Below are 26,632 nucleotides of genomic sequence, written 5' to 3'. Positions count from 1 at the left end.
TCCTGCCTCAGCCCCGCATCCCTCACCCCTGTGGCCAGGGGCGGTGCCACACGCGCCAGTCACCTGGGTCTTGACCCACTTGGGCTGGCGTCCAGACAGCTGGCCCAGAGGCCTCAAGAACCTCGGTCGGATCTGGAGGGGAGTGGACGCCCGGGGGCAAGGCTGGCAACCCTGGGGGCTGGCCGTCCAGCCCGCGGGAGGACGTGGCGGGGCTATGGGCCTTCACTCGGGCAAGAGGGCTCCCTGCTGGGGCCGGAGACCTGGGAGGGCGTCCCAGGCTCCCTCGGACGTGCCTGTGGATGGGTGTAGGGTGCCCGGAGACGGGGGGAGCACTGGGGGCCCGCAGCAGAGGGGGAGGCCTCCCTGTCGGTGCCTGCGGCCACCCCTCACTAGTGTGGGGCAGCGTCAAAGGGCTGGGTAACCTGGCAAAAGTGAAGGGTCACTGATTGTGGAGGAAGGGGCGCAGACTCCAGGTCCTGAACTGCTGAGGCGGGAGGCCTTCCCTTCCTGTCTGAGCCCTGCCGGTCTCCACAGGAGGCTGGGGGCCACCAGAGCCCACCAGCCAAGGCCCCTCCCCCCGCCCCATGGCGCTGGCTGCCCCGAGTTCACTCCTGGCTGGAGGCGGCGGCTGGAGGAGCTCTTGGGCTTTCTCTCTGCGCATCTCATGGGTGCAGGATTTGGGGGCCACAGGAGGGCTCCACCCCCCCACCCCTCCTACGTCCCAGGTCACAGGGCTGCCCCAAGCCGCCCTGGCACTGGACCTACCGGCATCCCAGGAATTTCTGGGCAGGAAGGGTCCGGCTGGCCAGTTTCTGCTCTACCCCATGTGGCTTTCCAACGCTGCCCCTCTCCGCCTCCCGGTGCCCTCCTTTTGGGGCCTGAAAGGGGAGAGAGCAGCCTCCATTCTGTGACAGACTGCCTCCTGTCGCGAGGCCTGGGTGGGTTAGTGCCAGGGTTCCGGAGGGCTTCCTGGAAGGGGAGGCGTGGATTTTTTTTTTAAAGATTTGTTTGTTTGTACATACAAGAACTGGGGTGCCGGCCAGAGGTGTGGGTGTGAGAGGACTCCCCAGAGACAGAGCGGGGAGCAGAACAGGCGAATCCACTGGGACACAGTGCTGAGGGGAGCAGCGGGGACACAGGAGAGGTCCTGCGCCCTGTGGGTCGCTCCCTGGCCGGGGATCGAACTCGTGCTGCAGAGGCTGGTGAGAGCCTCACAGCGCTGAGCTCAACCCTGGCGCGCGCCCCGGGGTCGCGGAGCTTTGGCACTGAACCAGCGCCGGCTAGAACTGGCCGCGGAAAGGCGAGACCAGCAGGGTCAGCGGCCAGTGGGACGCACCGCCGCCGAGGCGACCCGCTCAGGACACCCCTCAGGCCCTGCCCGGCGCCTTCCCCTCTTCCCTCCACCCCCGCGCTCCTTTCTGACCCCGGGAACGGGGTGGGCCTTGCTGGGCTCCCCTCCCGCGCGGAGGGTCCTGGCCGGCAGTGGCGAGGCCGCCGTCCTCCGCTCCGCTCCGGGGCTTTGTTGCCCTCCCGCTGCTGGAGAGCAGAAGCCGCAGAGGGGGCGGGCGCGCGGGGCGGCGGGGCCCCGCGGGGCGCCGGGTGGAGGGTGTGAGGTCGCCGCCCCCCACCCCGCCTCCCCTCCGCCGACCGCCGCCGGGCTGACCACTGACGTCAGCGCATTCCGCTCCGACGTCATCCCGCCCCGGGGCGGTCACCCCACCCCGCCGCCCGGCGGTCGCCCTCCCCGCCGCGCTCGGGACTGTCCGGCCGGCGCGCGACCTCGGCCAGCGGGCGCCCCGCCCGGCAGGGGGTCCTCGCGGGCCTGGGTGCGGGGCCCCTTGCGCGGGGTCCGATTCGGGGCTGCGCCGAGGCGGGACGGTGCGGCTGGCAGGGGAGGGCGCGCCGCGCCCGCCGCCCCAAGGAGCTTTCCTTTCGGATTTCCCGCGCCCGCCCGCCCCGCGCGCGCCCCGCGCGCCCCGCGGGGGTCCCGCCCGCAGAGCCCGGCCCGCGCGCCTCCGAGGGGTCCGGGCGGCCGGCGAGCGGCGCGGCAACCCCGCCGCGTCCCCGCGGACGAGCGGGCGAGCGCGGGCGGCGCGGCGGCCTCTGTGGCCCGCGGGGGCGGCGGCCGGCGGGCGGGGCCGCGCGGGGCGGGGCGGGCGGGCGGGCGGCCCATTGGCTGCGCGAGTGTGGGAACCGCCGCCGGGCCGGGTTCGCACGCCCCGCGCCGCGCCGGGGCGAGCCGGGCCCCGCCGCGCGCCTGGGGGAGCCGGGACCCGCCGAGGGGACGCCGAGCCCGCCGCCGCCCGCGGCCCGAGGCGCGCTGTGCCTGGCAGCGGCAGCCGCGGGGCGCGACATGCCCGCCGACGCCCCGGGGAAGCCCAGGGCCTCGCCGCCGGCTGGGGCGCCGGCGAGCGCCCGCCGATCCGCACGCCCGCCCCGGAGCGCCGCGGAGCACCGCAAGGTGGGGCCGGCGGCGCGCGGGGCGGGGCGCGGGGGGGGGCGCCGCGGGACTCAGACGCCCGGCCCGGCCCGGCCCGCAGTCCTCCAAGCCCGTCATGGAGAAGCGGCGCCGAGCGCGCATCAACGAGAGCCTCGGGCAGCTCAAGACCCTCCTCCTGGACGCGCTGAGGAAGGATGTGAGTCGCGGCCGCGGGGAGGGCGGGGGAGGCCCGGGCCGGGCTGGGGGCGCCCCCCCGCTAGCCGCCTGCCCGCCGCCCGCAGAGCTCGCGCCACTCGAAGCTGGAGAAGGCGGACATCCTGGAGATGACCGTGCGGCACCTGCAGAGCCTGCGGCGCGTGCGGGTGGCAGGTGAGGACCGCGCAGGGGCGCGGGCGGGGGGCGGGGGGCCGCGCGGGGCCGCGGCCGCCCGCCGACCCCTGTCCCTCGTCCCGCAGCCGCGCTGGCCGCCGACCCCGCCGTGCTGGGCCAGTACCGCGCCGGCTTCCGCGAGTGTCTGGCCGAGGTGGAGGCGCTTCCTGGCCGGCTGCGAGCCGTCCCCGCCGACGTGCGCGCCCCGCCTCTCGGCCACCCTGGCGGCCTGCCTGGGCCAGCTGCAGCCCTCGCGCCGCGCGCCCCGCGCCCGAGCCGCGGCCGCGCAGGCCCCGGCCCCCGGCGGCGCCCCGGGACTGTCTCCGCGCGCCCGCTCCCGCCGGGCCCGAGCCGGGCGCCCGCGGCTGCCCGCGGGGCGGGGCCGCAGGGCCAGGGCGCGCCCTGGAGGCCGTGGCTGCGGTGAGGCCGCGGCCTGCCGGGGCGGAGGTCGCCGCCTGCGCGGGGCTGCGGCTGAGGGGGCTTATTTTCAGAGGCCGCGCCGGGCGCCTCCTCGGTGGTCTTAGGCGGAGGCTGCCCCGCGGGGCCGGCCGGTCGCGTGCGCGGCTGCGGGCTGCGCTCCCCGCTCCCTGCCTCGCCCCGCCGGGCCCCTCCCGCGGGCTCGCTGCGGGGGGCGGGGTCCGAGCAGCGGCCTCTGCGAACTGGGGGTCTGTGAGAGGCCCCGGGGGTTGCTCCGGCGGGAAGGTGCCAAGTCACCACGCGCCCCAGGATGCTCTGGGGTGGGGAAGAGTCCTGCAGGACCCCGGAGTCCCCCGGGCGTTTCTCCCGTGTCTCCCCCAGGGCCTGCGGCCCCACGGGAGAGGGCACCGAGTGTGTGGGGCTCAGGGTGCCGGCACCCTCTCGGGCCTGCCCTGCCAGGCCCTGCCTTGGGACAGGGGGCCCGGTGGGCATGGGTTCACTCTGTCCACTGCACTGAGCACCTGCCTGGGGGGGCCCTGCAGGCCCAGCCCCCAGCAGCGGGCCTGGGGGCCCTCTCTCAGGCTCAGCACAGGGTGGAGTCCCCCCCAGGCCAGACTCTGGTCCCAGCCTGCGGAGCCAAGACCCACCTCCCAGGGGCAGGACTTGCCCCCTGCCTGCCCTGCGCCTGCCCAGCCAGAGCCATCGACTTGGAGGTGAGTCACTGCCCACTCTGGCCCCCCTTCCTCGGCCCCGTGCATGGTGCGGTGGGCTGTCCCCAGCCCTCCCAGGCCTGGGCGTGCACCCCTGCGGGGGCCTTCTGAGTTCCCCCGCCCTCTGGCTGCCTCACCCATCTTCCGAGCGTCCAGAGCCCCATCCGGGTGTGCACACTCCAGGGGCCTGGACCTGGGTGCCGTGCCCGCTTCGCTCGGATCTAGGGCGGGCAGATCTGCGAGGAAGGAGGTGTGGGTCGGACGGGCCCCCCACGGCTGGGGCCTTTGGAGGTCTGCGGCGGGAGCCGGCCTCTCAGCCCCACTGGGTCTCCTGGGGCCTGCTCTGTGCAGAGGGGCGGGGAGGCCAGGGGCTGGGGATGCAACTGGGTGGGTGGGCAAGGGGTGCTCAGAACCGGCCCCACACATCCTGACAGCGGAGGGGGGGCCTGGACCCGGCGGTGGGAACTCAGAGGGCAGCTCAGGGAGCTGGGGGGGTCTGCCTTATCGCCCCCTTCTCTGGCTGCCCCTTCTCAGCAACTGAGGACAGCAGGCCCAGCTGTGGGAAGCGCCTGCCCGGCCTCTGCTGGTCCTGCAGGCCCTGCTTCCATCCACTGCCCTGCTGGCTGGGCCGCCCTGGTGGGGGGAGCTGTGGCCCAAACCCTCCAGCTCACCCTGGGGTTCTTTCCTGCCCTCCCCAGCCTGGGGTGGGGGTGTGGCCTTGGTCACCCCTGCTGTCTTTGTCTTGCTTTTGTCTTGCAGGCGTCCTGCTGATCACAGCCCAGGCACCTTCTCTGGCTACTGGCACGTGGGGGCAGGGATTGGGGGGCCGGAAGTGCTGCGGGCCTGCAGGCCACTGGGGTCTCCTTCACTGGTGCCTCTGTCCAACCCAGTTTCTGCTCCTGACCGAGAGCCAATAAATGCTGCATTCACATGCGTGTCCGGCTCACTGCTGGGCTGGGCTGTGTGAGGGGCCGGGGCCAGCAGTGATGGGGTTGGGCGGGGCAGGACCGCTCTGGCTTGGGGGAGGCGCAGGAGCTACGTGGTGCCTGGCGTTCCCGCGTGGCCTGAGGGTCCCTGGCCTGGCTGCTTCCTGTGGCCTGGGGCCTTCCTGGGAGGCGCCATGCAGGACACAGTCGTGGGTGGCCATCTCCTGGGGCACTGGGTTTGGGGCTCCTTGCTCTTGACTACGGCCATGAAACAATCCCAAGGCAAGGCCAAGAAGTGCTCATTGGCACAGCACAGGCGGGAAGAGGCCCCTGCTGGCCGAGCCCAGCGGTCACCTGCTCCCCATGGCAGGGCCCCTGGCTTAAGTGGGGTGCAGGGGCTGCGCACTGCGCCTCTCTCTGGGGCCCACTGCCTCGGGGCGGGGCATGGCCGGGGGCATTGGCCTGGGGCTCCAGGGTCTGGGGGAGGCCCTGCGTGCCTGGTGTGCGGGAGGGGGTTGTGGTCACCAGGGAGAACCTGGTGCAGCCTGGAAGGTGTCCCCTGGTGCCTCCCTAGCACAGCTGCCCCTACTCGGGCCCCCCACGCGTGCCCCCAGCTCAGAGGGCCGGGCCTACAGCACCAGGCAGGGGAGGGCAAGTCACTCCCCAGACACCCCCCGCCCCCCCAGCTTAGCAGCTGTCTGGGCTCTGAGCTGATTACCAACTGCCGCCCAGCTCCTGCAAGGCCTGGTCCGCCTCCGTCCCTCCAGCCCAGGTGGGCAAGGGCTCTGCAGGATGGCCGAGGAGGAGGTGCCAGGGCAGGCAAGGGCCGTGTGGCCACGTGACGGGGACACAAGTCCCTCCCCCGTCCCTTCCAGCCTTAGGGCCAGAGAGTGCCGCGAGGGAGGCCCAGGGCCTGGGAGGTGAGTGGGCTCCCTGTGCCGGGTTGCTGGCAGACTCTTCCCGACAGGGCCGACTGCTCTGGGCCGGGGCTGTCCCAGGCTCGTGCTGAAGCCCGACCCCGTGTGCTGGGGTGAGAAAGAAGGGCCTTGGGAGTGGCCGGGTCAGGCGAGCGGCTGGGCGTAGCCCAGAGGCGCCTCAGCCGGCTGCTGCCCGAGGAGTGCGCACCGGTATCCAGCTGCCGTCCAGCCTTGTCGTCGGTCCCCGTGTCTGCCGTGCCTCGTTTGCAAGGCGGGCTGCGTGGGGCACGCGCGTGTAGGGAAGGACATCCTCGGGCCGCGCCGCTCACAGCTTCAGGCCCCTCGGGGTGGCTGTGAGGGCTCAGGGAGAAGCGATCTGCATCGTGAGCATGGCTTCCAGCCAAGGCGGGCGACAGGGACCGGGCCTGTCCTGTGTAAAGCAGCTAATGAGCTGGACAGGCTGAGGCGGCCATCCTGAGGGCGCGGGCAGACAGAATGCGCCAGGCCCCTGCCACAGCAGAGCCGACCCCTGAGGGCTGGGCACAGCCTGGGCGACACCCTGGGCTCCCAGGGCAGAGACCGATGGGGGGGAGTGGGGGGGAGTGCGTGGGGGCTGCTGCATGTCCTTCTTGAGACTGGTCAGAACCTGCAGGGGAGGAAACCCCTCGCGTCAGGGAGGAGCCGGTCCGCAGAAAGGGCCCTGAGCCTGGACAGCTGCCGCCTGCCCCGCCGTCCCCCTGGGGCCTGGGGCCGGCAAGGCTGGCGGGGCGCGACTCCGCCGGGCAGCTCGGGGTGCGCAGAGCAGGAGCCTCAAAGCCCAGGAGTCCCGCCCTTCGCAGCGTCCGCAGGCACTGACCGCGAGCCACGAAGGAGGACGCGCCCGGGACCCCCGCATGCAGAGAAGCTCGGCTGTGCCGGGGCTGTGGGGGGCAGTGCTGGGGTGGGGGGGGCTCCGTGGCCGGGCTGGGGGCCCTGCTGAGGCTGTGGGGGCTCCGTGCCGGGAGGTGCGCGCGACCAGCCCTGGGACCGCGGCCAGCGCCGGGCGGTTTCCTCAGACGCCCCCCCCGCCCGGAGCCGCCTCCCGCCCGCGCCCGCCGAGCCCGGCGGAGCCCCGGTGCCCCCTGGTGGCCGCCAGCGGGACGGCAGCCTCCCCGGGTACCCCAGGGGTCCCCCCGCGCCCCTGCCCCGCCGCCCGCCCCGGGGCCTCTGCCCCACTCCCGTTGCCTTCCGCGCGCCCCCGGGCGGGGCTTGGGGGCTCGGAGGGGGGGACCCCAGGCCCGCGCCGCCCCGGCCCCACCAGCTCGGGTCCCGCGCGCGCCCACGCCAGGGCCGCGGGGCGGTGCGGGGCCCCGGGAGGCAGCGGGCATCGCGGGGCGGCTGCTGGCCGGGCGCGGCGCTGGACCTCAGACCTCCTGGCGTCGACCGGCTCCCGAAGAGGACGGCCGCGAGGGGCTCCCCCAGCACTCGGGAAAGATTCGGGCGCAGGGGAAGGGGCGCGGCGGCCGGGCCACCCTGAGCCCGGGGCGCCCTGGCAGTGTCAGCTCAGCGGCTCCTTCGAAGAAAGAGGTTTATTTATTTGTGCCCACAAGTGCGGGGCACAGCCAGAGGCGCCTGCGCGGGGAGGGGACCCCCCAGACCGAGCGGGGAGCGGCACCCGGGACTGAGATCCTTCGCGGCCCGAGAGGACCCCGCGCCCGGGAGGCCCGCGAGCCGGTCGCCTCCCGGGCAGCGCCCGAGCAGCTTCATTTCATTAAGGAAACTGAGGACGCGGGGCTGCCGGGGAGGGGTGCGCGGAGCGGCCCCCACAGCCGGGGCGGGCCGAGCCAGCACGACCCCTGACCCCACGACCCCAAAGCCGCACGTGGAGTTTCCCCAGGAAACACTCCGGAAGGCGGTGGCCGCCCGCCCGTGCGCTGGCAGCAGGTGGGCACCCCCACCCCCCCCACCCTGTCCCCTCCCGGCGCCCCCGGCGGGCGGGCCCCTGGCTGGGGCTGGTGGCGGCAAGACCGCGCGCGAGAAGCTCGCGGCTCCCGGCCGGGCCGCCCCGCGAAGGGGAAGGCGGCCCGCGGGTGCGCGTCCAGCCGAGGGAGCTCTGCGGGAGCCCAGAGCTGGGGGCTCCGGCAGCCTCTCCGGCCCCCCGCCACGGACGCCCGGGGCTCCCGCCGCCTGCGCCGGCCGCCTGCCCAGCCTCGCTCTCTCCACACTGAACACGCGAACCTGAGTGTCCTCTGCGCTGGGCCGCGCAGCCGGACGCCTTATCCCAGCGGCCAGGCCTCGACTCTCTGCTCTTCGCAGCCCCCGGAAGCTGCGGGCAGCTGGGGGTTACTACATGCAGGGCCATGGGGTCAGGAGGGGGTGCAGCCAAGCACAGGCCCTGTGTCCCCGGTGCCCCTAGGCCCCACTGAGGGTCTCCTGGGGAACTCTCAGGAGGGGTCCTGGCTCGCAGGATCCCCCTCTCCTGGGTGCCAGGGGACGCACCCTAAGCTGCCCCCATGCCTGGCAGCAGCCCCCCCAAAGGGCCTCTGGGAACATTCTGGAACCAGCCACTTGCCAGCCTGTTACTCCGTCAGCCCCTCGTCCCTCGCAAACACCGAGGTGGCAGCAGGGGCTCCTGGGCTGCCCACGGGGAGGGCGGCTGCTTTAAGAGGACAGGGCCTGGCCTGGGCAGGGAGGCCCGGAGCCGCAGGCCGGGAGCCGGGCCAGGCCTGGCGAGGAGGGCCCTGCTCGTGGCTGGAGGTGCCGCAAAGGCCATCTATTTGTGGTGGGACTCCGAGAGCTGGCAGGAGCATGTGACCGGGGGACGCCGGTATTTTGGGCAGTGGGGGTGGGGCCTGCCGTGGGAGCCGCTCGGAGGCTCTGGGACAGGCTGCCCGCACGCCCGGCTCTGCTGCCCGGCCGCCCTGGGCCCCAGGTACGCCCACCCAGCCTAAGGTCCCGCAAGCCAGCAGCCCCCACAGGGCCTGGCCAGGGCCAGGGAAGGACGCTCTCCCAGGGCCCGAGGCCCCTGCCTGGCCAGCGAGACCTCCCTGCCAGGCCAGGGCGCCAACCAGACAGGAGCAGGCCACCCCATGGCGGAGAGGCCAGTGGAGCTTGGGGCTGCTGGCCGGGCCTGGGCTGGGGCACAGACCCTGAGCGTGACTGGGGGTCAGCAGGAGGCTTATTTCGGTTGGAAACACTGACCACCCGAGAGAGCCCCCGGCACCACCAGCGCGGCCCTGCGTGCGGAGGAAGCTGTGGCCCTCCAGCCCCGTTGGCTAAGAGCCACCTTCGGCCGGCCACCTGCTGGTCCTGCGGCCCCTCTCCCACAGCCACGGGCCCCATGGGCTCCCCGTCCCCACCCGGGCGTGCGGCGCTGTGGCTGGGTCGGCCGGGAGGGAGTGGGGGCTCACAGTGGCTGGTGGGCGGTGAGGGTCCAGCTCTGCTTTCTTTCAGGATGGTGGTGAAGCGCGTGGCCCCCTGCCAGGGAGCTGGGGGACGCCCCAGGGGGAGGCCGGGCGGGCGGCAGTGTGCACTGGCCGCGGCCCAGGGCTTGGGCCTCTGAAGACCTTGTTTGGCCTCAAGCACGGCGGCCCAGGCGCCTCGGCTGACCGGAAATGGAAAACTTCCAGTACAGCATCCAGCTGAGCGACCAAGACTGGGCGGAGTTCGCAGCCGCAGCCGAAGAATGTGACCTCCTGCAGGCCAGCCTGGCCTCCGGGGACGAGCCCCTGTCCAGTGACATTGACCAAGGGGACAGCAGTGGCAGCAGCCCCCCCGGGCCCCCGCTGCCTCTCAAGGGGCAGCAGGCTCCCCAGGGGCGGGGCTGGCCCGGCTGCACAGCGGGGGAAAAGGTGGCCCCCCGGCGGCCAGTCAGCAGGTCCTGGCCTGAGCCCGCCCTGGCCCCGGGGGCCGGTCAGCAGACGCCCGGCACGTCCCCACAGTCAGAAGCCAGGCTGCCCCTCGGCTCCGGCCAGAGCTCGTGCTCCCCAGGGACGGCTCCCACAGAGATGCAGAGGCTTCTGCAAGGGCCAGCTCCCCAGGGCGCTGCCCCCGGGCCCCCCGGACAGGCTCCTCGGAGTCCCCCGGCCGCTGGCTGCAGCGCTGCCCCGCAAAAGCCCCCCAGCAGCCCTGGAACCCCGACACGCAGCCCCAGTCGGAAGAAGAGGCGCGCTGTGGGGGCCAAGGGGGGCAGTCGCGCCAGTGCCCCCACCCCGCCAGGCTCCCCCACTGTGCTCGCAGAGGCCAGGCCTGAGTGGGGAGCAGGGCCGGGGGTGCCCAGGACGCAGGACCCCTTGGTGGGGACGGCAATGTGGACGGCAGGAGCTGGACAGGACGGGCTAAGGCCGGACTCTGCGAGCGCCCCGGAGGAGCCGTCCAGGCAAGGGCCAGGCTGGGGTCTGTCGACTCCCGCCCCCCAACCGGAGCCCGGGACAGACCTCAGGACAACCCCGAGAGCTGAGCCACACGTTGTGCCCACACCTGCCCAGGAGACTGGTCTGGACATCTCAGTGGCCAAGGCAGACACAGTTCTGCCTCCACCCGCCTCCCAGCCTCCACAGGACTCGGCTCTGTCTACACCCGCTGCCCAGACTCCTCCTGACTCGTCTGTGTCTAGACCCGCTTCCCAGACTCCTTCCAACTCAGCTCTGCCTACACCCTTCTCCCAGCATCTGCCAGACTCATCTGTGTCTACATCTGCCTCCCAGCGTCTGCCAGACTCGATTCTGTCTACACCCACCTCTCAGCCTCTGCGTGACTCAGCTCTGTCTACACCCGCAGCCAAGCCTCTGTCAGACTCGGCTCTGTCTACACCCCCCTCCCAGACTCCGCCAGATTCATCTGTGTCTATACTCGCCTCCCAGCATCCGCCAGACTCATCTGTGTCTACACCTGCCTCCCAACCTCCACCCAACTCATCTGTGCCTACACCCGCTACCAAGCCTCCACCAGACTTGGCTCTGTCTACACTTGCTGCCCAGACTCCTCCCGACTCAGGTCTGTCCATGCTTGCCTCCCAGCGTCCGCTAGACTCATCTGTGTCCACCCTTGCCTCCAAGTCTCTGCCAGACTCGGCTCTGTCTACACCTGCCTCCCAGCCCCCTCACGATTCATCTGTGTCTACACCTGCCTCCAAACCTCTGCCCGACTCAGCTCTGTCTACACCTGCCTCCAAGCTTCCGCCAGACTCGGCTCTGTCTACACCCACCTCCCAGCCCCCTCCCACCTCGTCTGTGTCTACACCTGCCTCCAGTCCTCCACCTGACTCAGCTCTGTCTACATCCACCGCCCAGACTCCTGCTGACTCGGCTCTGTCTACATCTACTGCCCAGACTCCTGCCGACTCGGCTTTGTCTACACCCGCCTCCCAGCCTCTGCCTGACTCCACTCTGTCTACACCTGCCTCCCAGCCTAGACTGAATGCCCACCTGCCGACGCCAGGCCCGGTGGCCATGCCGGAGCTGGGTCCCCCTGCCCTTGTCCCCAAGGGCAGCCCACGTCAGGCTCAACCCAGCCTTCTTCCCGGGGTCCGGCCGGACGTGGGCGTGTCCGCACCAGCTTCACGCTGTGGGGCGGAGGTGGGGGCTGCCCCGGTGGCCCAGCTGGGTTTGAGTCCTGGTGAGTCTCCAGGGGTGCACCAGGATGGGGAGACCCCCGGAGGCCCTGTCCGAGCCCCCAAGAAGAAGAAAGTCCGGTTTTCCATGGCCATGCCTGGCCCTGAGGGGCTATGTGTGGGGGAGGCCTCAAATCTGCCCCCGGGCTCCCGGGTGGCCCCAGGGAGCCCCGGGGGGCCTGGAGCCTGGGACGCGGTGGCTGTTGGGCCACGGTCCCCCCAGCCCCGGATCCTGAAGCACCTGCCCCCCCTGGCCCCCTCTGCCTCAGTGCTGGCGGGGGCTGGATCCCGGAGCAGCTTTGCCGTGACCCTCCCCGAGGCCTACGAGTTCTTTTTCTGCGACACTATCGAGGAGGAGGACGAAGGCGCTGAGGAGGCCGGCCAGGCCGCAGTCCAGTGGCCGGACATGTGCGAGTACTTCTTCCGGGACTGCCGCACGCGGGCCCCGGGCGGCCCGGCCCACGCAGAGCCGGTGCCGGCGCCTCCAACTGGAGACCCCATGCCCATCACCATCCCCGAGGCCTACGAGCACTTCCTGGGGGAGGACGGGCCGGAGGGCAGCCCGGGCCCCGCCACCCTCCTCCGACTGCAAGCCCTGGGGGCCCCCGGGCCGGGCTCCCTGCCAGAGCCCGGCCCAGCCTCCGCCGAACAGCTGGACCTGGTGGTCAGGCGAGCAGGTGCGTGTCGTGTGGCCTTCGCCTGCCCAGGTCCTGGGAACACACTGTCCGGGGAGCTGGGCCAGGACGGCTGTCAGGGAGGGGCAGGCCAGGGCCGGCTCTGGGCCTGTGGGGCCGCGGGGCGACCTGGGAGGGAGGAGCCCAGGCTTGGTCCCGCTGGGGCAGCGCTGGGCCGGCAGCCCCTTGCTCATCCCAGGCAGTCACAGCGGGCTGGAGGTGCTGGCCCAGCTGCCCGCGGCCTATGTCTCGGGACAGACGCGTCACGGGAGGGCGACTCAGGCGGCGTGTCCGGCCAGGGTGGCCACGGAGCCGCGGGCTCAGACGGGGCCTCTCCTTGCAGGTGACCCCCCAAACCCCCTGGGCTCCCTCAGCCTCAGCCAGAATGACATGTGCCTGGTGTTCGTGGCCTTTGCTACCTGGGCGGTGAGGACCTCCGACCTACACGCGCCGGACGCCTGGAAGACAGGTTCGGGCCGGGAGCAGGGCGGCGGTGGTGGGCGGGCAGGCAGGCAAGCGGCCACTGGGGCCGGGCTCAGGCGTGCCTTCTCTTGCAGTCTTGCTGGCCAACATCGGCACCATCTCTGCCATCCGCTACTTCCGCCGGCAGGTGGGGCGGGGGCGCCGCAGCCGCAGCCCCAGCCCCTAGGCCCAGGCTGGGAGCGCCATGGACACGGGACGCGGACTAGCCACCTGTGCGGCCCCAGGCCTGGTCCTTTGACCCCGTGCGCACCAGCGTCCAGGAGGGGCCAGTGCGGTGGCTCCTCGGACTCCACCTGAGTGTCCAGCCAGTGGCCAGGGCGCGGCCGCACCCGCGCTGGGGGGGCCTGTGGGTCTGGGAGGTGGGAATGACGGGGAGCCGGTGTGTGAGGTGTCCAGGCAGCAACAGAAGCAGGGCCCTGGGGCTCCAAGGTCAGATGTGTGCATGAGTCACTGCGCTGGGGAGCGCTTGCTGGTCACCTGAGATGTTGAGCTGGTGTCTGGTCAGGGTGGGTCCTGGGCATCAGAGGGCACTGGTGACCTGCGCTGTGGCAGGCACAGGGTTGGTGGGCCAGGACTCTGCCCAAGTTACAGATGGACTACAGGGAGCCTGGCTGTGCAGGGACAGATGGACCGCAAGGGGTCTGGCTGTGCAGGGACAGGGCCTGCGGGGGCCTGGCTCTACAGGGACAGGGGTCAGGGAGTCCTTTGGGGAGCCTGGTGAGAGGCAGAGCAAGTGGCGTTGGATGGAGGGCTGGACGCGGCAGCGGGCAGAGCGTGGGCCCCAGGGCAGCAGGAGGCCAGGGGACAGAGTGGACACACACACCAGTAAAGCTCCTTCCCCGTCCTTCTGTTTAGCGTTTTCTTTCTTTCCGGGATTTCCTCTTGTCAGCCTCTCCCAACCAGTCCTTTCCCACTCATGCCACCAGGCCACTGCCTGCTCTGCGTGTGGGCAGCAGCTGGCTGTCCTGGGCAATGGCTAGCTGACTTCGCCGCAGCCTTTGACCCCAGAGCCAACTTCAGCCCCTGATGGCTCCCATGCGCCCACCCCCAGGCAAAGCCCTGTTGTTCCCGGGACAGAGCAGAGGTCTGGCCCTTGGGGCACCCCCCCCATGTGGGGTCCAACTACCAGGGCAGGCCCTCTCCTCAGAATGGGGCATCCTCCAGCCCCTGCCGACATCTGGGCCCCAGAGACCTCTCTATCCTGGGGGTCAGACCTGCCTCAGCACAGGGCAGGGTGCTGGTCAGCTGTGGCCCCACAGAGAAAGACCCAGCCAGCTGCAGGCCTGTCCAGCGGGCGGGCACAGCAGGCAGTCCTGAGAGGTAGCCCAGGCAGTCAGATCCACTGGACGAGCCCCACCCCAGCCTCAGGGGCTCCGAGCCGGGGCCACCGCTGATGGGGTGGAGATGGGGCCTTGCCCCAGGTGCTGTCGGTGTTGACGGGGAGCCAGCTACCTGGTGGGGAGGGCAGAGATGTGTGTGCCGTCGGGAGGGTCACCCCCATGCCCCCCAGATCGAGGCAGGGCCCCCACTCACCTGGGGGCGGCGGCGAGGCATGGGCTGGGCCTTCCCTGGCAGGGCAGACCTGGGGCCAAGCACAGTCTTAGGGCGGCCGAGCCCCAGGGGAGGGCGGCCCAGCTGGACTGCACTCTCCGCCCCCCCGTCCTGCTGCCCCTGGCTACCTGCCCATGCCCCTCCCACTCTTGGGCCCCAGGCTCCCCCTCCCTCTAGACCTCCAGGCCCTGAGGGCTTGCTACTCACGAGCCGAGAGGAGTCTGGGGATGGTGGTCCCCGGCCCTTGACAGAGCCTTGGTGCCATTGCGAGGCTCGAGGCTGCGGGGCTCCCTTCTGGGAGAGTCTGGAGCTGGGGTCGGAGACGGGCACAGACACAGGGACCAAGGGGCAAGGGATGGGGGGCTTGGGCCCCAGCGAGCTCTGCATGGCAACGAGGAACTGCGAGGAAGCGCTGGTCACCCACGGCCCAGTGGGACCTCCTGGGCAGGGGCCCGCGCAGGCCTGGCCTCTCCCCCAGCCTGCGCGGGCCTGTCTCTGGGGAGCTCTGGCGGAGCTGGGGACCCCATGGCCCGAGGCCTAGGCTCCTCCCTGACTCCATTGCGGCGCAGCCACCGCCCCCAGGGACTGACCTCGTCCAGGCCCCGCACGTCTGAGACCTTGTGGTGGGACATGGCCGGGGGCGTGTAGGGGTCAGCGTAGAGCGGGGAGCGTGGTGTGTCCGGGGGGCCATCTGGGGCCTCGGGTCCAGCTTCCAGGGCCAGCTGAGGCGGGAGCAGGGGAGGCATGTTTTCGGCGCCCAGGCCCACCCACCTCGCTCTGCGGACGCGGGGCACGGAGGCAGGGGAGCCCGCCCGCCCGCAGGCTGCGCTAGGGGCCCACCTTGGTCAGGTCCAGGTGCAACGGGGGTGCCGGGCCTAGCCCCTGCGCATGGGCCTTGCCCCGGGGTGACCGGCGGCTGCCGCCCCGTCTCAGCTCCGTCCTCTGTCTCCCGATGCTGGAGCAGCCGGGGCTGTCCTGTGGGCGCGAAGGGCCTTCCAGACTGTCCCAGGGCCTCCCACACAGCCCTAGAGGTGGCTCCGAGCGCCCACCCACCGGGGACCTCTCTGCCCAGGGTTGGGGTCCTGCTTGGGGAGGCAGGGCCAGCCACCCAACAGGACTGACCTCGGGCCCCCTGACCGTCCCTGGCCACTCACGGGTGCGGGCACTGCAGCGCGGCCCGCAGCAGACACGGCCGAGGACTCCGGGAGGGAGCGGCTGGCGTGGGCGGAGGGGGGCGCCGGGCACCCGGAGTCCCAGCTGGCGTGTCCGTCGGAAGAGAGCGAGCTCCGGCCGCCGCCCCACGGCTGCGCGGACAGGGGGGCCTGGGGCCCGGGCGGCGCGGGGGCCCGGAGTGCGCGGGCCGCCGCCTGCAGGCACAGCAGCCAGCGGCCGTAGTCCTCGTAGCTGGCGCACAGCACGCGGATGGAGTTGATCAGGGGCCTGCGGGGCAAGGCGCGTGAGCACCCGGGCCGGGCCACCCCCCTCCGCCCCCGCCCCGCCCCGCCCCGCCCCCCGCGCCCGCGCCCCACCCCCGGCCCCGCCCCCAGACCACCCAGCTCCTCCCCAGGCTGCCCAGCCACGCCCCCAGACCGCTCAGCCCTCCACCCTCGCCCCAGACCTTCCAGCTCGGCCTCTGGCCACTAAGCCCCGCCCCCAGGCTGCTCAGCCCCGCCCTAGACCGCCCAGCCCCACCCCCAAGCCACCCAGCTCCGCCCCCAGTCTGCCCAGCCCCGCCCCCGGCCGCTCAGCCCCGCCCCCACGCGCCCACCTTCGATCAGGAAGGAGCGGATCTGCTTCTCCTGCTCCTCCAGGTTGATGCTCACGGCGCTGAGCGGCAGCTCCCCTGGCAGCCGGGGCGGGGACCTCAGCCGGGGGCACCCGCGCAGCGAGAAGCCAAGGCCGCGTCTCCCTCCCGGGGCCCCCCTCCGCCCCCAGACAGAGCTCCCTGCGCACAGGAGCGGGAGCCGAGTTCGAGTCTCAGCCTCGCGCCCCCCCTCGGTCACACGGCCACGGGCTCACCCTCAGGGAGGCACTGCAGGGCCGGAGTCAGAGGGGGCCACGCCACCCGTCGTGATGGCGGCCATGCTAGGACCCCGGCGACTGGGGAGCCAGCCCTAGCCACTCGGGGCTAGGGCCAGACTGACCAGGGCGTGGGGGTGGGGCTGGCTCACTTTGTCCCAACAGGCCCCGAAATACAGGTTCCACCTGCACTGCCCCCCCCACCCCGCACCCACACAGGGCGGCTCCTGGGGTGGCCTGGGCAGCCCCACCTTGAAGCACAGCCCGTCGTCTTCCTCAGAGAAGATGGCCAGGGACGCCGGGTACAGGACCAGGAGCCGGTCCCACTGCTCCTGGGGGGGCACAGCACAGTGGCCCCACCTGCCCCCGCAAGCCCCGCCCCGCGGCCCTACCCCCTGCCCATGCCCCCCTCCCCCGCCCCGTCCCACACCCACCTGAGCAGGCAGGTGCTGCAGCTGGACCCTGGAGGCACAGATGGCGCTGCCCGCCGCCTGGCACCCCGGTGCTGTCCGTAGCCCGCTTAGCCTGCGCTGCAGAGTCCAGGGGAGCTCGTCCTCAAGGGGCCCTGGCAGAGGGGGGTCAGGGCAGTGGGGGGGGCGGGGCTGGGAGGGGGGTGCGGGGCGCGGGCACCGACCTGCGGGGGCGCAGAGTGGCAGCGCTGCAGCCCTCGCACCACAGCCATCTGCTTTTCCAGGTGGTAGAGCCAGTGGCTTCGCTCGGCTGGCCCTGGGCACAGCACCAGCAGCGGCGCCGGCAGCGGGCCTGTGGGTGCAGAGAAGCTGGCCAGTGCCCATGGGAGGGCCCTCCCAGGCCCCATGGGGGACACCCCCCTCCCCGCACAGGGTCTGGGGCCCACCCGCAGCTACCACAGTCGCCTCTGACAGCCACGTGAGGGCACCGCCCACCTGTGATCTGGAAGCCGTGCTCTCCGGGACCCTCTAGCGGGCGGACACTCAGCTCTACCAGCGGCAGCAGCCCCTGCGAGGGCAGAGGGGCTCCTGAGCCTGTCCCCCCTCTCCTCCTGCCTCCCCGGCCGCTTCCCGCACCTGGAAAGTGAGGCCTTCGGCGCCATGGGCCTGGAAGTAGAGGTGGGCGGGGAACAGCTCCAGGTAGCAGTCGCTGATGTCCTGCAGAGAGGCCTAGGTCTGAGGGCCTGGGTTCCGGACCACCCTGCGCCACCCTCCCGGCCTTGTGCCCACCTGGCTATGCTGGAACCTCAGCTGGACCTTGGCATAGTACACCACCTTGCCCAGGTTCCTGACCGGCACCCTCCGCCGGCCCTTCTTGAACACACTCAGGAACGGCTGCTCCAGGCTTTCCTGCTGGCTCTCCAGGCCCGGGATGTCCTGGGGGCAGCAGAGCTCAGGGGACCACCCAGGGCCACAGCCCCAGGAGCCCCACCCCCCCAGGGCACGGGGCCCGCAGCTGCCACCTGGCAAGCAGGACCTGCGCTCCAGGCCGCAGCAGACTTGGGATTGCACCCTCGTCCTGGTGGCCTGGCCTCCGAGCCTGGCCAGTGAGCGGGCACACAGAGCCCCTCAGGTGGCCATGGAGCTCTCACTACCTGGTTCTGCCAAAGCGGGGACCCTGAGGCAGCACTGCCCCCAGGCCCCTGCACGTCCAGCAGAGCCTGCGGTGGCCGAGGGCTCCGGGGCGCGTCTCCAGGCCCTGCTGCCCCACAGCCGCCTGTCCCCCTCAGCACCTCAGGACCCAGGACGGCAAGCCCGGGCCTGCTTGGGTCCATGTGCGGGTGGCCTGATCATGGGGGACGGGCCTGCTTTGTCCACTGCAGCCCTGCTGGCACCTGGGGCAGGGCCTGGGGGTCAGAGAGCCCTGCACAAATGGCCCGCCCTAGCTGAGGGCCAGGCAGGATGGATGATGACCTGGGGCCCAAGGGGCTGAGGCCCATGGGCTGGGGCCGCAGTGCCCTGGTCACTGGGGGCAAATCCAGGAGGATGGGCAGTCAGACTCCCTGCCTCTGGGCGGGGCCTCCTGCCCCACACCCAGTGCAGGAACAAGGCCAGGAGACCTGTGGAAAATAGGCCGAGGAGCCGGATGGACCACTGGACCTGCCTGGGGAGGGCGTTACTGGAGGGGAGGGGTCAGCTCAGAGCTGGGGCGGGGCTCTAGGGTGGAGGCAGGGACCGAGAGGGCTCCTCCCGCAGCCACAAGCAGAGGTTCCCCTTGCCCTTCACCATACCCAGACCAGAAGGGACGCCCCAGTCACACAGTGTGCCCTGGGCCTGGACAGAGGGACTGGGGCTGAGACGCAGCCATTGAGAGGACCAGGGCCCTGTCCACTTGTCTCAGGCAGCCCAGTTTCTGAAGCCAGCGCATGCCTGGCAGGGGGTCCAGGGAGCTGGGCGCACCGGCCTGTCAAACCCGGTTCCCCGCCTGGCAGAGCTGCTGGGAGGCAGGCAGCCTCACTTGGCGAGGCCCCTTGTGGCCAGACGTCCCACTCCCAGCCTGCCCCAGATGTGCCCGGGGCAAGAAGCAGCAGACTGGGCACCTGGAGCCTGAGGACCACATCCAGCACGGCTGCGGTGGGTCTCCCCAAGCAGCCCTGGCCTCAGTGGGGCAGCGCAGGTGGTGCAGCTGACCTGGCCCGACGTGGGAGCCATGTCTGCCCCCCCACCCCCCCCACCCCGCCGCAGGGTGGGGGGGTGTGGCCTGCATGGGAGGCTTCAAGGAGCTGAGCCTGGACGTGCGCTAGGCTGTGGTCATCAGAAACCCCAACTCCCTCCACAGGGACGAGGGGGTGGGGACTCGCGCCCGCACAGGCACAGCCACCTCCGGGCAGGAGGCTGGGTGCTTCCCTGGCGGGAACGTGCCTGGACGCGCCTCCCGCACCCAGCTGGGGGGTGCGGGCAGACGCGGGCCCACTGCCGGGTGTGGCCTCGAGCCGGCCGGGACACAGGACTCAGACGCCCGCGCCTCCGCGGAGCTCGCCCAGCCACTGAGTCAGTCCCGGGTCAGTTTCGATCCGTCAGACTTTCGGCCCCAGAGCTTCCCGGGCGGGGCCTCCCCACCGGGTCTGCACCCCCGGGCGAGCCGGACAGGACGCTCGAGTAGCAGAGCTGTGTCCCCCGCGCCCGCGCCCGGAGCTGGCCACCGCGCTCACCGTCCCGGGGATGTAGTAGAAGAGCTTGTCCGCAGGGCTGTCCCCGTCGGGACCCGCCTCGGCACCAAACAGGCCGGCCCGCCGCGCGCCGTCGTCCCTGGGGGCAAGGGAAGGGCTCTCAGCCGGCTCCAGAGCGGGAGGGAGCCCCTGGGGCCGAGCTGGAGCCCCCTCACCTGTTCCCCTTCAGAGAAGGCTTTCTGGAGAAGGAGGCCCGGAGCCTCCTGGGGGCCTGGGGGACGCAGTGGCTGTTCCCATGGGTGGCACGGCGCGCGGCGAGCAGGTCGGTCTGGATGCGTCTCCCGAGCCTCCCGCCCCACCTTCCACTGGCGGGCGGGGCTCCGGGCGGTCCCACCTGACCCGACCAGGCCAGGCGGGGCGGGGCCTTCCCAGCGGGAACCGGCCACACCTGAGGCCAGTTGCTGCCGCCAGCCCCCACCCTGGCAGGCAAAGTTGGGGCGGTGAGGGCGGGGCAGAGGCTCCCCCATCTCAGCCTTTACATACACAAGGGCCCTCGGGAGCCTGGTCGGTGAGCTGGCCTGCCTGGAGCTGGAGCCTGAGCCAGGAGACCCCCTTCCAGCCCACCTGGGTCACCTCCTGTTCTGTGCTTGCTGCTGTGAGTCACCAGTGACTGGCAGGGTGTGCGCGGGGCCTGGGCCGGCGGGCTGGGGGAGAGGAAGCCAGGGCCCTTCCCCAGCCCCTCTCCTGCCTGGGCCATCTCACCCCGGGCCTAGGCTGGGCTCCGAGGCAGAGCCAGAACATGGAGGGGCCCCCCAGCCAGTGGGAGACAAGGGCCCTGCCCCACCCTGCCCCACTGGCCAGCAAGGCCAAGCCCTCGGCCAGGTTGCATGGCCCCCTCTCCCACCCCAAGGGTTGGAGACGGACACGCAGCCTCAGTCCCTGCAGCCCGAGAAACGTGTTTATTGTTCCAGTGGCTCATATTGCTGCGTGAGATCTGGGCACGCGCGTGCAACCGCTTCGGCCCAGGACCCACGAGAGACCGCAGGCGCCAGGAAGGAAGCCCCCATCAGTCTGGCCCCGGGCTGTGCCTGGCCAGTGAGGGGGTGTGCAAAGCGCGGCCGGGCTCGCACCTGCTCGGAAAGCGCGCCTGCTGGCCTGCTCTGGCACCTGGCCACTCCAGGTCCACAGAGCCTGGGGCGCGCTGGGTGGGTGCCCCCAGCGGGCGGTCCCCGACCCCAGGACACTTGGAGAGTAAACAAGTAGACGGAAGCTGCAGCCTCCCCACCCGCTGTGGACAGATGAGTAAATAAATACGCGACACGCACACAGAAGAGGGCCTAGGCACGCGCACGGAGACGGACAGACGGGACGGGAGGTCCGCGGGGCAGCCCCAGGCTTAAGGCAAGTGGGAGGCCGGGGGCCAGGCTCGGGCAGTCCTCTGGGTCAGAGGCTGGTAGACGACACGGACAGGGTGGGCGAGGAGGGCGGCGGGAAGTTGAGCAGCTCGAGCACCGCCACGCCAACGCTGCTGCGCCGCGTGAACATGCAGGACGCGGCCACCCACTTGTTGGTCCTCGGGTTGTATTTCTCGATGGAGTTGAGGCTGGAGCTGCCGTCGTTGCCCCCCACAGCATACAGCCAGCCGTCCATGGCCACCAGGTCGTGCGTGCTCCTGGGGGCGGGGCAGGTGGTGAGACAGGGGCCGAGTAGGCACAGCTGGCAGGAGCCGCAGGGTTGCCCGTTGGATCTGGGGGAGGCGCAGGCGCCCCTGGGTAGTGACCCTGGGGGTAGGGGGGCGGACACACCTCCGGATGTTCATTGGGGCCACACTCTCCCAGGCCCCTGCCTTGGGGCTGTATCTCTCCACGGAGTTGAGGCAGCTGGTGCCGTCATTGCCCCCCGCGACGTAGAGCGCACCCTCCAGCACGGCCACGCCCGCCGAGCTGCGCCGGCTCAGCATGGAGGCCACGGGCGTCCACGCATTCACCTGCGGGCGAGGGCCAGACGCGTCACCACCTTCCGCCACCCACTCCAGGGCAGGGTATCTGTGGGCTCTCGGAGTGGGCAGCACATGCCACGCACCTGGGGCTCGTACTTCTCCACTGTGGCCAGATGTGAGGAGCTGTCGTAGCCGCCCACAGCATACAGGTTCCCATCTGCAGGGAGGAGACAGGGCAGGGCCTGCTGTGGGGGCCAGGGGCAGGTGAGGCAGGCACTGTGGAAGGCAGGCCAGGTCACCCACCGAGCATGGCCACGCGCACGTATCTCCTCCGGGTGCTCATGGCAGCGATGGACGTCCAAGTGCCCGTCAGGGGGTCGTAGCGCTCAGCACTGCAAATACAGGGGCGCAGCTTTCTCGAGCAGGGCAGAAGTTGCGCTCGCCACCCTGCCCAGGCCGCCCTCCCTGCCCTGTGAGTGGCTGGAACCCAGGCTGGGCAGGCGAGGAGCTTGGGTCCAGTGTCCCCTCGCTGGCTGGACACGGATCACTGCCTGCTGTGGCGAGCCTGGGCCAGTGTCCACAGGGTCTAGCACCTGACGGCGGGGAGAGACCCCGAGAGGGAAGAGGCACTGTGGCTGGTCAGGTGCGACACCTCTTTGCTCCCCTCAGGGAGGACTTCTGCATCCCTGCACTGCTGACCCTGAAAGGCAGCCCACCCCTCCCCGGCCCTACCTGTTGAGGCAGGAGGCCCCGTCGTAGCCACCGGCCGCGTACAGGAGCCCATGCAGGGCGACTACACCCAGGCAGCTGCGCCTGGTGCCCATGGACACCTCGAGCTGCCAGGTGTTGGTCACAGGGTCGTAAGACTCCACGGTGGCCAGGTCCGAGGTCCCGTCGTAGCTAGGGGGGTCCGCTGAAGGTCAGGGCTGGCGTGGTGGGCACACAGAGTCCCAGACCGACAGCAGCGTCCACGCTTACCCGCCTACCGCATAGAGCCGGTTCCCGACGGCCGCCACGCCCACCCGGGCCCTGCGTGTGGACATGGAGGCCACCACGTGCCAGCGGTCAGTGCGTGTGTCATACGCTTCGCAGTCCCCATGAATGGCGAAGAGGCTGCCGCCGCCTGGGGGAAGGGGGAGGTGACAGACAGGACGTGGCCGAGGAGGGGTGGGCAGGGGTGCCTGGGCAGGTGGGGTGGGGACTGGCGGGCGGCCAGGTCATGGGGGCCTCCCAAGGGCGGGGCGCAGGTGTGGGCTGAGGAGGGCTGGCGTGGCTCGGGCGTACCCACGGCGAAGAGCACGGGCCAGCGCCCTCGCAGCGCCGGGGCCGGGTACGGCTGGTGCCCAGGACGCCCCTCTGCTCAGGCAGCAGGTGGAACTTGAGGGCCTCGATGAGCAGGTCCTTACAGTCCGGGTGGTGCCGCACCAAGCCCTCGGCGTCCACATGGCCCAGCAGGAAGTCCCGACTCAGCAGGGGCAGCCGCACACACTTCATCAGCTGGGGTGGGGGGGTGCCGCTGTCAGGGGCGGGTGGGGCCAGGACACCATTGGCCCCATGGGGAGACCCCCCGGAAGCCTGGTCTCCTGTGCACTGGACCCTTCTGGAGGTCCGGGCTCCTCGCCCTGGAGGACCCTGGCCCCGGAGGGGCAGGCGCACCCAGGCCCACGGCCATGCCCTGCTGACGCCGCCCAGGGCCCGGGCCTGGCCTCACCCGCGGGACGTGCTGCCTCCGGGCATCCACGTCGTGCTTGACCCAGCTGAGAACGGCCCGGTAGACGTCCTCCTCAGACGGCACGTTCAGGCTGTCGCTAGAGACCAGCTCCAGCACCTGGGGGGCCGGGTGTGAGGTCTGGGGGGCCCTGGGCGGGAGTCCAGTGAGGCTAGGGTCGCAGGTTTGGCTCCCAGAGAGGGAACAGGGACCCGGGCAGCACCCGGGAGTGCTCAGGGCAGGAGTTGAAGGGGAAGATTTGGGGTGACAGAAGGGGCAGGGCAGGGTGGGGGTCCGGTGGAGTGTGGGGATGGGGTCAAGGGAGGGGCGCCGGCGGGCTCCTCACCTGCTTCAGCGGCAGCAGCATGAACTCCTCCGTCTTGGCCACGTCCACGAAGTGCTGCAGCACGTACCTGTGCGCGGCCTTGAGCAGGTCGCTGCAGGAGTGCGTGTCTGCGAAGCCCCGGATGCCCAGGCAGTTGGAGGGGTCGAGCTGGCTCAGCAGGAACTTGCAGCAGGCGTCCCGCACGCCGTTCAGCTGCAGCAGGCTGGCGGCCGGGAGCAGGGTCTGCGCCGGGCAGCGCGGGGCGGAGGAGGGACGTGAGGACCCACGGGTGGGCGGGCGGGCCGGGCCGGGCCGGGCTGGGCCGGGGCCTCACCTGCACGTTGCCTTCGCCCACCACGATCTCGGCCGTGTACGCGAACTGCACCAGCTGGTCTAGAGCCTGAGGGTCGATGTCGTGCAGGGTCACGTGCGTCTGGCGGCTCTCGCTCATCTCACCTGTGGGGACCGCAGGTCAGGCTGGCCCTGGGGTAGCCTCGGCCCCGAGCGCCCGGGCGTGTGGGGTGGTACTTGCTCGTGAACATGGCGTGGAAGTAGGGGCTGCAGGAGGCCAGCACCACCTTGTGCGCCCGGATCTCCTTGGCGGCCACATGCAGGACGATGTCACAGAGGAGGCCGCGCTGCCGCATGCGACTCATGGCCACGAAGGCGTCGTGGTAGTGGCGCTTGGAGTTGTGGGCGACGGTGTGGCCCTCGCGGCTCAGCAGCTGCATGGCGCCCTCCATGGGGGCCGGCCGCGGCTGCCGGGGCCGCGCTCGCTCCGCCTCAGGGCTGCGGGGCGCGGCGCCGGGTCAGCTCGGGTCAGCTGGGCCGCGGAAGCCCCTCACCCGCGCTGGCCGCCGCCCCCCGCCCCGCCCCCCGCAGCCCACACAGGAGGGTCCGCTCCCCCCCCCCCCCCCCCCGCGCCCTGCCCTGCGGCTTCGCCCCGCCCCACTCCCGGGGCCGCCCCTGCCCTGCTCCGCCGGCCCCTCGGCCAGGCGCCCCCCGCGAGAGCAGGCCGCCCCTCGCCCGCCGCTCCGAGAGCCAGACCCCTCCCGCCCTCCGGCCGGGGCTCCCTCCGCCCGCGCCCTGCCCGTGCCCGGGGGGCCGGCGCGCAGGGCGAGCTCTGGCGCGGGGCTGGCCCCGGCCGCCGGGCGGGCGGCCGGGAGAGGCCCCCACCCCCGGCGCGGACCCGCCCGCCCCGCGCCCTCGGCGGCCCCACGCGCTCTCCTGCCCCTTCGGGCGCCTGAGGGCAGCGGGGGCCGCGGGAGGGGACGGAGGCCGCGGGAGCCGTGGCCGCTGCGCGCCCAGCCGGGCCGCCCAGCGCGGAGAAACGGAGCGGGCTGGGGCCCTCCGGGGCGGCCGCCCCGGCCCCCGCCCCGGCCCCCGCCCCGGGGTCCGCCCGGCCACTCACGCCGTGGGCTGCGGCGGGGCGGGCGGCGGCGCCGCCTCGGGCCCTGGCCCCGGGCTGCCGTGCTCCGGGCTCTGCGTCCTGCCCGCCGGGCGCTCGCTGCGCGGCTGCATGGGCTCGGCCGCCCGGACCGACCCGCGCGCGGCCGGCGGAGAACGCGCAGAGGGCCGGGCGCACGGCCGCCGGAGGGCTGCTCGGCGGCGGCGGCCCGCGGCGCGTCCCCGGCCCCGCCGCCCGCCGCCGTCGTTTCTCGCGCGCCGCCCGCCCCGCCGCGCGCGCTCCCGGGCGGCCTCGGGCGGCGCCGCCGCGAATCCTCCCGCCGCCGCCGCCCGGGGCCGCCCGCGGGCCTCCCGGGCCTGTTTCCGTGCGGACGGCCAGGACTTCTGCTCCCCCATTCGAGAAGCGCCCGACCCCGCGGCGCCGGAGACAGAGGCCCCCAGGTTTCACCCGGCGGGCCCGAGCTGGGCATCCGCCACCCGCCCCGTGTCCCCAGGCAGGCGCGTTGCCCGTGTGTGCCTTCGCTAGAATCCTCCACGAAAGCCTGCAAGGGCAGGCCTTGAACCGGGAGCCTCAGCAGGAGGCTGGGCTGGGGGAGGGCCTGCTTGGAGTCTGGGGCCCAGGCAGCTGTGTGTCTGTCTGTCTGTCTCTCCCTCCCTCTAGACTGGCTTCCTCACCTCCCTCCTTCCAGAGGCAGCCTTTGCACCTGCTGACAGACAGGCCAGAGAAAGCGCGACCTTCCCTGCCCAGCACTGTCTTGTGAGTGCAGATTTGCTGTATTTGCAACAGCACAGAGCACACCCAAAAGGATGTCCAAACGGCTAAGGCAGCACTAAGGGATGATACTGACAGCACGAAAGAGTGCCGAAGACACTGGAAATGGTACCAGGTGGGACCAAAGGGCAGCACCACAGCGGGGGACAGGTCCTGTCGCAGGTTCTCGTCCATGTGTGCTGCTGCAAGACCACTCAGGCTCAGGGGCCAACAGCCACAGGCTTTATTTATCCAATAGGAGGTCAGGGAAGAGGAGTGTTTCTGAGGCCACAGGTGTCCGGAAGCTCCGAACCACAGCCACTCATGGGAGACGAGGTGATGCCCACAGCAGCCGCCCAGACACTGAGCTGGATGCCGAGACAGCAAGAGACTCCATGGCCCCCCGGGGTGGTGCTGGAGAAACAGAGGCTGTGGTCAGCGCTCTGAGACGCTGGGCCATGCCCGATGGTGCTCCTTATGGGTGATGGCAGAGGCCGGGGTGCAGTGGCTAGTCCTTGCACAGGTCTGCAGAGGCCTGCAAGTCTATGAAGGGTCACTGAGCCCCAGCGGCGCCTGGTGCTCCGCTCTTCCTGCAGAGGCTGTTTGCCCAACCCTGCTTCGAAGGTGTCTGGTGAATGTTTCCTCCTTGAAGGCCAGGAACAGGACCCCCTGCCTTTCTTCAGAGGCTGGAGCAGAGTGAGTCAATCTGGCCTCGCTCTGTCTTATATTCCCCGCAGGCTCCCGGCCCTACAGGCCTGACTGGATTGTTTAGACTATTTGGCACCAATCAGCTCAGTTTCCATTTTCAACCCAAATAACTAACCAGTAAGGTGAGCTTGAACCTGACTGGTCCACTTAGGATCCTCTAGACAGATATAAAGGGGGGCCGCCCCCCTCGGTGTGCTGGGGTCAGGGCAGGATGGTGGGCCCGGGGCCCCAGGAAGCCATGGCTGCGGCGCCTCCCTGGGGGAGGGCGGGCAGGGTGATGCCGGGCCCCTGGGTGCTGTGGGGATCCAGTTACAGATCGTGCAGCAGACACAGCAGTCTGAGGGAAATGGAGCCAAGCAGCTTCAGGGACAGTTGGCAGATCTGCCCGCTGCCTCGCCCGGGCGCGCGGGGCTCCCAGTGGGCTGGCGAGGCTCCGGTTCTCGCCGGGCAGGGCAAGACCGGCCTGGGCCTCGGGCCTCCGTTTCTGACCAGGTGCCCATCGTCGCGCCATCCTGGCTTCCCTTTCTGCCTCTCTCCTGGCCGGCGAGGCGCTCCGCACGGAGCAGCGGTTGCTCTTCTTCAGGCGCGTCCGCGGCCCCGCCCCGCCCTCCCGCACGCG

General features: G+C 71.6%; 4 protein-coding genes across 4 annotated transcripts; 2 read left to right on the top strand and 2 right to left on the bottom strand.

Moving 5' to 3' along the window:
• The first annotated feature begins 2,353 nt into the window (after positions 1-2,353).
• On the top strand, positions 2,354-3,233 carry HES4 (hes family bHLH transcription factor 4). Its single transcript, XM_037500596.1, is given in 6 exon segments — positions 2,354-2,461; positions 2,541-2,636; positions 2,722-2,809; positions 2,896-2,966; positions 2,968-3,117; positions 3,120-3,233. Coding segments are annotated over 6 exon segments (627 nt in total).
• A 6,130-nt stretch (positions 3,234-9,363) lies between these two features.
• PERM1 (PPARGC1 and ESRR induced regulator, muscle 1) lies at positions 9,364-12,692 on the top strand. Its single transcript, XM_037499452.1, has 3 exons — positions 9,364-12,046; positions 12,387-12,512; positions 12,601-12,692. The coding sequence occupies exons 1-3, from the start codon at positions 9,373-9,375 to the stop codon at positions 12,690-12,692; spliced, it is 2,892 nt and encodes a 963-aa protein (XP_037355349.1). The 5' UTR covers positions 9,364-9,372.
• A 36-nt stretch (positions 12,693-12,728) lies between these two features.
• Positions 12,729-19,702, bottom strand: PLEKHN1 (pleckstrin homology domain containing N1). The gene is made up of 14 exons (XM_037499451.1): positions 19,575-19,702; positions 19,218-19,314; positions 17,296-17,442; positions 17,143-17,223; positions 17,002-17,074; positions 16,731-16,858; positions 16,531-16,626; positions 16,308-16,428; positions 15,842-15,920; positions 15,232-15,517; positions 14,918-15,052; positions 14,668-14,799; positions 14,285-14,476; positions 12,729-12,878 (listed from the first exon to the last, which is right to left on the bottom strand). Exons 1-14 carry the CDS (start codon positions 19,700-19,702, stop codon positions 12,729-12,731), a joined length of 1,845 nt encoding a protein of 614 aa, XP_037355348.1.
• Positions 19,617-24,950, bottom strand: KLHL17 (kelch like family member 17). The gene is given in 13 exon segments (XM_037499442.2): positions 19,617-20,847; positions 20,981-21,162; positions 21,258-21,331; positions 21,418-21,506; positions 21,847-22,014; positions 22,093-22,237; positions 22,399-22,413; positions 22,416-22,611; positions 22,826-22,942; positions 23,169-23,390; positions 23,482-23,603; positions 23,680-23,936; positions 24,559-24,950. Coding segments are annotated over 13 exon segments (2,208 nt in total). The 3' UTR covers positions 19,617-20,618.
• Positions 24,951-26,632: the final 1,682 nt, after the last annotated feature.

This window comes from Talpa occidentalis, unplaced genomic scaffold (genome assembly GCF_014898055.3).
Source record: "Talpa occidentalis isolate TD23 unplaced genomic scaffold, MPIMG_talOcc4v2.1 talOcc4.9, whole genome shotgun sequence".
Lineage (NCBI taxonomy): Eukaryota > Metazoa > Chordata > Mammalia > Eulipotyphla > Talpidae > Talpa > Talpa occidentalis.
Note: the sequence above shows the minus strand (reverse complement) of the source record. Positions and strands in the feature narration are given on the sequence as shown.

Coding starts and splice junctions, on each gene's coding strand:
- PERM1 (XM_037499452.1), top strand. CDS start 9,373: ATGGAAAACTTCCAGTACAGCATCCAGCTGAGCGACCAAGACTGGGCG. Junction 12,047..12,386: donor CCTGGTGGTCAGGCGAGCAG/GTGCGTGTCGTG, acceptor CTCTCCTTGCAG/GTGACCCCCCAAACCCCCTG. Junction 12,513..12,600: donor GCCGGACGCCTGGAAGACAG/GTTCGGGCCGGG, acceptor CTTCTCTTGCAG/TCTTGCTGGCCAACATCGGC.
- PLEKHN1 (XM_037499451.1), bottom strand. CDS start 19,702: ATGGGGGAGCCTCTGCCCCGCCCTCACCGCCCCAACTTTGCCTGCCAG. Junction 17,075..17,142: donor CCGAAGGCCTCACTTTCCAG/GTGCGGGAAGCG, acceptor CTGCCCTCGCAG/GGGCTGCTGCCGCTGGTAGA. Junction 15,921..16,307: donor CCAGGAGCCGCCCTGTGTGG/GTGCGGGGTGGG, acceptor CCCGGCTGCCAG/GGGAGCTGCCGCTCAGCGCC.